This window comes from Ammospiza caudacuta, chromosome 1, assembly GCF_027887145.1.
Source record: "Ammospiza caudacuta isolate bAmmCau1 chromosome 1, bAmmCau1.pri, whole genome shotgun sequence".
Lineage (NCBI taxonomy): Eukaryota > Metazoa > Chordata > Aves > Passeriformes > Passerellidae > Ammospiza > Ammospiza caudacuta.
This window is the reverse complement of record NC_080593.1, coordinates 23,109,374-23,118,012: the sequence shown is the minus strand read 5'-3', so window position 1 is coordinate 23,118,012 and position 8,639 is coordinate 23,109,374. Positions and strand designations below refer to the sequence as shown.

General features: G+C 42.3%; 1 protein-coding gene across 1 annotated transcript; it reads right to left on the bottom strand.

Moving 5' to 3' along the window:
* Positions 1-209: 209 nt before the first annotated feature.
* Positions 210-8,164, bottom strand: STEAP1 (STEAP family member 1). Its single transcript, XM_058816937.1, has 5 exons — positions 8,053-8,164; positions 4,937-5,041; positions 3,634-4,146; positions 2,048-2,212; positions 210-467 (listed from the first exon to the last, which is right to left on the bottom strand). Exons 2-5 carry the CDS (start codon positions 5,027-5,029, stop codon positions 210-212), a joined length of 1,029 nt encoding a protein of 342 aa, XP_058672920.1. The 5' UTR covers positions 5,030-5,041; positions 8,053-8,164.
* Between the last annotated feature and the right edge of the window lie 475 nt (positions 8,165-8,639).

Below are 8,639 nucleotides of genomic sequence, written 5' to 3'. Positions count from 1 at the left end.
ACACTGAATAAAGTGTAAAATAGATTTTTTTGTTTTCTGTCTTTGAAAACAACAAAATTGCATCAAGTATTTCATACTCCTGAAGTAAAAAAAAAAAAAAAAAGTGAGAAAGAAACATCTACAGCAAATGCGAAAACAGAGCTCATGAGTGAAAATTTCATGGCTTTGAGCATATTTAGATCCATAAACAGGAAATGTCCATATTTGATCTACAGTCTGGAAGTTATGCTGGTTTGATTGGCTTGTGTCTTAGCTTCCCAACCACTTCTGATTTTTCTTATCCTCTTCCTAAAACACGGGAGGAGCAGTATGCATTTACAGAGGAGAACTACAATAGGAAGAAAAACTGCAACCATAAATGAAGGTGGCGTATACCAGATGAATTGGTTAGCATCAACCCACTTATTCCAAGCAAACACCAGTGCATGAACAGTGCATAGCAGCAGGGCTAAATATCCCATCTTGCTCTGAAAAGAGAAAGAAAATAGCAAGCTATTTATTTTTCCCAACTTGGCAAAAAAAGTACTCTGTTAAGCAAATACAGAAATCTGGATGGGCCTTGACCAACATGCTCAAGTCAAAGAAAAGCAACCTTTAAACTAAAAGCTAACAACTGTAAGTCAGGACTCCCTGTACTCTTTTATGCCAGTGTAAAAGAAAATTGAAGAGGCACATTTTTTAAGTAATGCTATGATACTTAGCTAAAATACAGAAGAGATTGCCGGTTACTCCTGAAACATGCTCAATCCTGAATATCTCAGTTTACATCGGTATACTAAATTACTTTAATTCCATGATAAATCATTATGAGTTCAAAACCAGATATATTAATGGATTAACTGAATGCTTGCAAAGAAAAATTTTATGCTAAATTAAAATCACAAACTCGAGTAAGTCTAGTACTATGGCAAAAGCCCTGCAAAACTACAGGAAACTCAAGTCTTTCATTTCACTTACAGTGGTAAATTTGGCTTAGCTTGTTTACAAAATTCAGGAGTAAAGAAAATTTACTAGTAATTTCAAGTCTCTTGTCACTTAATAATCTTGTACTCATCAGTGAAGTCAAACACTGTATTTCCAACTGCTGAATGCTACAGCTTCCAACTACTGTTCTGCTACAGAACATGATTTTTAAGTAATAAAGTTATTTCTTTATAAAGTAAGTCCAACACAGAAGTATTACTCATCTGGGTTTCTTCACCATAGTCTTTCAACAGTGAAAGCAGTCATGCATTTGGAGACTTCCTCCTTACTTTTCCATGTTCTCTGTACACTTATCTTACAAATAATAGACTTTGTAGAGTGGGCAGAATATCAAATCAGTAATTGTGATTATACACTTCATATCTGCTTTTAAAATATAAATCAAATTTTCAAATGCCAGATCCTTAGTAGATTATTAAATGTTCAGATTTTGGAGTTTGAGAGCCTGATCCAACACTTGCTTAAGTCTAGTGTGACCATACTGATGTCAGCAGAACCACCCTGATTATTACTGCATATGACACAAGGAAATCGAGAGCAACCCAAATGCCCGGGTTAAGGAAACAAGCCCAGCTGTAGCAAACTCAAGACTGGCTGGATTTGATTATCCAGCATCTGTTCTAAGATGTCTCTTTCAGAGTACCCTGTGTGTGCCATATGGGAACAGCACTGACTGATTCAATGCCACCTACTCCAAATTCAGCAGGACATGGGACGTTCTGGAGAGATAAGATACCTAGAAGATGACTTCAGCACCAGAGCTAAGAAAAGGTCTCAAATGGACAACTGCTGCTGATCACAAAGTCAGGAGGAGAAAAAGTGCTATGGAGTTGTCTTTTCTTTCCATTTTATACACTGAACACAGGAGCCTGTTCTTCCAACAAAAGAGTAATGGAAAGAACATTTCTCACAAACCAGTTAACAAAGAGTACGGAACAAACCTCTCCATTGGTTTCACCAACTTTGTGTTTGATATTTCTAACTCCTAATGGCCTTAGCTGATAACACACAGTTCTACAAATGGAACTAACAACATGCAGTAATGATATTCATTCATGCACACCTGAATGTAGTGGAACTCTCTCCAGGTCAAAGAGAGACTGACAGATGGAATTGATGTTATTGCCAACAGGGCCAGCAAAGCAAGTCCCAGAATTCCTATAGACACATAAATCTCCATTCTCCAAACATCATGTTCAATCCAGGCATTTTCTTTTTTTTGTTTGACCTGCCAAAAGAACACCATAAAAATTACAGACTGGCACACTTGGTTGTTTGTGTTAAATATAATTTTGCTGTTTTCACCATAATATTAATGAAATAAACAAAGAAAACCAGTATTTTGGTTTGTTTGAATGTCTTTGAATATAACTGCTGTTTACTCCTGATGACAAAGCCTTCACTGGTATATCCAGAGTAAAGGTGAGCTTTTAGAGAGAAGCATCTAGACTTCATCAGTGTCTTGGCCAGGAGAGCCTGATTCTGAGGCCTCTTAACCTGCCTTCACAGCAAGGATAAATCTTGGTTTTGACAAGAAAAAAGCCCCACCTGTGGCTAAATACCATATCAGGGAGATTATAACAACAGGAAATATATTAACAGCTCTGCTTCAGGGAGGTAATTCAGCAGGACTTCTTAATAAAAATATCCTGCCATGGAAGTTGTTTTGCCCTGTTTTTTTTAAAAAACACAAAAAACTTGGTACATCTGTGATTTTAATAAACTGATGTCAAAACTTCTCTTACTTACAACTACTTGCAAGAGCACTTTGATCCTGCTAGTGATCACCATGGCATAATATGCCCCAAATATGATAATTTCTGCATCTTGACTGGAATCTCAAGGAAATTTCTAGTAATCCATTCAAGTCAGATTACCAGTAAGGCTGATTTCAGAGTTTTCAACAGGTAATTTGACTGCTTTCAAAATCAGAATCTACTGACATCATATTGTGCTTTTAATTATTTTTAATAATAAAGGCTTTAGGGGTAATAAAAACATATATTTGCAGTCTATACCTTATATTGGAATATTCCTAAGACTGCATTACTTATGGTACCCAAGGAAATAGGTGAGTATTAGGAGCTCTCAGGTTACAGAGGATGTTGGAGAGCTTTGCAAGCCAATTATTGACCATGAATCAGAAGCATCATTGAAATCCTATCTTTAAATAAGGTAGTGTGTATCAGCCCAAATGTGACCCATCAGTATTCACAAATTTAATTTGTGCGAATACAGATTACTGTGATTTAGCTCAGCCCTCCTTCACTGTGGCAAAGGAGTCTAAAAATGTTGTGTTCAGTGCTCAGTTTTTGTTTCTAGATTTCACTGGTCCAGAGAAGAACTCTACACTAAACTAATAGTGTGCCAAAGACTTAAATGTTCCTGTGAGATACAATTTTGCATCTTACAGATGGAAAAAAAATTCCCAAATGAAGAAAATTACTTATTTAATATATATTGGCACAGCTGGGGTGACACTTGACTCTATTACATACTTTGGCAACTAGGTCCTGCTCCATCCCTGAACGGTGTTGTTTGTGAATGCACTTGAAAATCAAACAAAGGCAATGAAAATGGCTTTCCCCCATCCAGATTTGCAAGGATTTTCTGAATACAGAAGGGTGGGTGTTCGTGTGCCCATCGTACCTGCTGGAATGCCCAGTTCAGCAGCTTGTATCTGTATGATCTTCTCATTGGATAGCACAGGCTATAGCAGGCGTGCAATGTAGCGAAGAAGAAACTGAGAAGTCCAAATTGTTTCCTTGATAACATCCATCTATCCAGCCACTGGGGAAACCTTTTATACTTGGTGCCAAAGTACAGCTGGAAACTAGCAGCTAATATTCCTGGTAAATACACTAGTGCTAAAAGGGTAATTGAAGTCACTGGTAAAACTTTGTTTATGACAAGGATTGGAATTTTATAGAAAGCGTTTTCCTTTTTGGTTATAAAAGGATATATGACATCTCTGATGGAAGTGTAAATAAATGTTAATAATGAGATCACAGATGCTATCTTCATTGGCAAGTGCCACTTAGGGAACAGATCCTGCTTGCAGTGCTGTTCTGAAGAGTATTCAAACTCACCAAAATGGTGTGCTTGATGTAAATCAAAAAGTGCAGCTGCTTCTGATGGATTGGCAACCTGCATATCCACATTCTGGAAGGGACAGAATGGAAATACAAAGTAAGTTCAAGACAAGGTTAGAAACTTCTGTAACAACAGTATCTGCCATCATGATTTTTACAACTTACTGCAGTGGAACCATATACAAAACATATGCACTGTTAAAAACAAGGTAACTTGGAAACAATATTTCAAACAGCATAGTCAGCACTTAGGTAAAGCACTTGTAGTGTAGATTTCCCATTCTTCATTATCTGCAGTGATTTTAAAATAGATTTTCATTCCAGGAAGATAACTATACTGCAAGGAAGGAAGGATTACATTATGTGAAGCATCATTTCAGCTTCTTATTATACAAGTTATAGATTTCAAATTTCAGCTATAGACTTAACGATGTAGCCCAAATACCATGCACAAGGAAGGATTAAAGGATTTTTTTTCTGGATCTTTTTTGTGTGATGTGGAAAACTTCCTGAGTCCAATGTTGCTATCATGAAGATTCCCCCAAAGATAAATTTTATATTCCTGTGTAAAAATCCCAAATTATTTCTATGGAGTTTTGCTCATCTGGTAAGCTACAATTAGCAACTACCCTCATGTAGTTTTTAGCTGCCTCAAGCTTTGTTTATTTTTTATCATGGACTGTGATTAAATTGAATGAGATGTTCTCTCTCTTTTTATCTCTTCACATCAATATTGTGACAACATTTCAGAAATATTCGTGATATGCCAGTGTGATGGTAACACTGTCCCTGGACAAAATTGAACCAAGGATTGCAATATTCTATGTGACATATGAGCTGCTTTTTTACAGAAACATTACCAAGTAGTTAAGATTTCCTGTATTTCTTCTTGGCATGATGTTCTGACCTGCATTCTGATCAATTGCACCATTACCACCTTCCCTCTTCTCCATTGTGGAAACTCCCTGCAGAACAAATACAGGATGTAAAACAGGTTTTGAAATGCCATACTGGAACTTTGAGGCCTATTTTCCCTCAAACTGTTTTCTTCCTTGTCCTCCACACATTTGCTTGAAAAGGCACAGTCAACTAGGGAAAGGAAAGTCTGTCGTCTGAGAATGGAAAAAGCTCAGCTTATTTTCTGGGCAAAGCAGAGAATAAAAGAGAGCATAAATCAACAGAACAAAATTACTAATGAAGAATAATATTTAAGCCTAATATCCCTGTCACCTGTGGAATTAATGCATTAATTCAAGTTTTTAAATGACCACAAATTAGTTTGAAACAGCTTGCATAAAAAGCATGTAAAATGTTGTGAAGATGGATTTTAAGTTCATGAGACTTTCTGATGCAAGAAGCCCATGGAGATGTGGTTTCTAATATATTTTAGGGTTTAGGATTGGTCTACTTGACAGTCACTCTGGGGCTTTAGATTCAAGATTGTCAAGAAACTGTAGCTTTGCTCATGCTATTCCCAGGTATTTTGGCAATACTCATCACCACAAGAAGCAGCAGAAATGGTTCTAAGCTATTAGGAATGACAAAAAATCAGATGTCAGAAAAAGAAGAAAAAAGGAAGAGAACTGATAAACCAAAAGAGATGTTTCTGAAAATCCTAGGATAGCAGAAAAGACAGTATTTTGAAGAGCATTAAATAACTACAGGGCCTGCAAGGACCTTGCAACAAGGACTTGCCAGGTGTGTGTCACACTGTTGCACACTGCAGGAGAGGCCCTGGCACCGCGCTGCTGGAAGCTCAGAGTGCCATACCACAGGGTGACTTTCTGTGACAACCTTTAAGAAAATTACTAGGTGGCTCTTCCATGTACTTTCCTCCTGAACAGCTGAATTACTAGATATTGAACTGTTTTTCTAACTACTGATTCTTTTATATCTATAAATCTTTTCGGAAATTATATTAAGAAATCAGACTTTGACGATTCTCCTTTTACTGTGTCTGGTTCCTTCAGTGGACGAGTCTTACAGACTTTTACTGTCTGCTGTGAGGGTTTGCTCTCTGCCAGGCCACCAGGCAGCTGAAGCTGAAGTACTCTTTTTGGAAGTGCTTTTTTCCTTAGCATTTCTCTTCGGATTTTTGCCTCCTGGTAGTCAGCTCTCCCTTTGAGCATAACCTTTCAGACAAGTGTTGCAGAGGAGGGTCAGCAAGAGTTCTGTTTGAAGGTCAGGCTGTAAAGCCATTCCTACACCAGCTAATGGTGTAGGAAAAGGTTATCCTTTGTATATCCTGCACACAAGAAAGCATGGACTCATGAAGGCACACTTCTGGTTTTTCCCCCTGTTCCTAGGGCTAGTCCTGGTGATTTTATCAAAAGTTTTGGGGTATCATGTATCTTCACAAAGCTTCAGATTTTAGAATTTCTACTTCTACATGTTTAAATAGACATTATTTCTAGCTGTTACAATTCAAAAAACAGTTTACAAATAGAACTTAGTAGGGTGAACTTACCTGTAAAAAACCTAATAACAAATACAGTGAACTCCACATCTATTTATAAGGAACTCATAATATGAAGGTCTTTCAGGCCTACCTTCTGGCTACCACACTGTCTTAGAGGTCCAAAAGCATAATATAGTTTGGGAATCTTTGTATGGAAAAGCCTGATTCACCCAGTTCTCATTCTCCTATCATTCTTCATTCAGAAAATTTAGAAACAAAGAGTCCATGATTAGTTTCCAGTTAAAGGTTAATATTGATGAGGATGTAATAAATGATGCCATGATGTGAACAAAAGCAATCCATGAGCTAGAATGCCAGCTGCTAATCCTAAAAGCTGATTTATTGGCTCTTTTGGGATACAATGTTTAATACAATGTTAAATACAGCGTTCAAGGTTTATGCAGCAGAAAACAAGACAGAAAAACGAAAGCGTGCGTGAATGAATGCATGTGCTCATCTAGGGAACTGTGGGTTTCAGCCATACAACTGCATGCAAGGAAACTCAAGCGTCACATCATCATATTCCACTTGGATTCTGATACCAGTTAACATGAAATTATTTCCCAGTAACAAAGCACAGTGATAGCCTTTGATAACCCTAGAAGAAGAGCACCTACAATTCACTATTCAGTGCCTGACAAATTACCAGAAAGAATTCATCTAGCCTATATTTCTTTTTGAAATACATCTGAATTAAAATTAAGGGTCCTGCAAGAGACAGTTAGACATCTAACCCAGAGCTGCTATGAAAGGAAACAGTTATATTAACACCACTCCTGACTGCACATCCCTTCTGCTCTGGGACGCAGCTGTCAGCGAGGGTGGAGGTTGTCTCGCTGCAGAAAGCCGAGTTTCCAGCGTTGTGAGTACGGTACTGAATTTTGTACCGGGACAGCACGCTCATTGTAACGCTGAACCATCAGGGACCCACACTGCGCAGACATGATCCCGGGAAAACATCATCCCAAGTCACTGGGAAGGTTTTCTGAATAAGGGGTTTCAGGACTGGTTTCACGAAAAAAGAAAAACGGGTAAAACAGACAGGCAATGGTAATAACGAGGAGGTGATGGAAGAGGTACGGGACAGTGCCTGCACCCTTCTCTCGGCACTACCGGAAAGTTACAGCATGAAACAGCTGGGCATGAGCGTCTCGCTTTCCAAGTGCCCGCTGCACCGCGCAGGACGCTGCAGGCACTCGGCACGCGAGCTCAGAACTTTCCCCGCTCTTCCAAAATTCTGCTGAGCTCGGTGGAAAACTGAATGAAAGCCCAGCGGCTGGGAGCCGGAGAGCGTCGCTCAGCGCTCTCCTGGGCCAGAACGAACCCGGGGCACTCCGCCCCAGGGAGCCCGAGCCGGCCGGGGCTTCCCCGCCTGGCCCAGCCCGGCCCGGCCCGGCCGCGTGGCGGGCGGGGCCCGGTTCGGAGCGCGCCTCAGCCCGGCCGGGCGGCGCACAGGGACGGACACCTCCGCGGCGGCTGCGGACACGGCCGGCCCCTGTCCGCCCCGGGCTCACTCACCTCGGCCCGGCAGCCCGGCCCGGCAGCCCGGCCTCTCCTTCCCGCCGCAGGTCCTCCCGCGGGGGGCGGCGGCAGCGGCGGCCCCGCTCGGCTCGGTCCGCGGCGGGCAGCGCCCGGCGGCGTCCCTCGGAGGGGAAGGCGGCCTCGGGTCAGCAGCGGAGCGCCTGCCGGACTCTGAGGAGATGAGAGGCGGGGGAGACCGGCCGCAGCCTCCACCTCCCCTCCCGGCCCCGCCTTCCGCGCCCATCCCGCTCCCCTCCGCCCGGCCGGTGTGAGCCGTGAGCCGTGCCCCGGCCCGAGCCGCGGCGGGACGGCGCGGCCTCCCGGAGGGGATTCCCCGCAGACACCGGCCGGCCCAAAGAGCGCCCAGCCGTGGGTCTGCTGGGGCCTCGGCCGGACAAAGGGCGCATTCACCTGCTCCCTCCCCGCCCCGCCGCAGGGAGGAGGAGGTGGTACCGGTACCGGTACCGAGGTGCGCTCCCCTCTGCCCCGGGCGGCCCTGGCCTCCACCGGCCGCAGCTCTGCCGGCAGCCCCGCCGCTGGTGACGGGGTGCGCTGGGGGTCACAGCCCGCTCCGGGCCCGCAGT

Excerpts from the sequence above, each read along its gene's own strand:
- STEAP1 (XM_058816937.1), bottom strand. The coding sequence starts at position 5,029 with ATGGAGAAGAGGGAAGGTGGTAATGGTGCAATTGATCAGAATGCAGGT. Across the intron at positions 4,147-4,936 it reads CAGGAAATCTTAACTACTTG|AATGTGGATATGCAGGTTGC; the intron begins GTAATGTTTCTG and ends TGTCCCTTCCAG. Across the intron at positions 468-2,047 it reads GAGAGTTCCACTACATTCAG|AGCAAGATGGGATATTTAGC; the intron begins GTGTGCATGAAT and ends TTCTCTTTTCAG.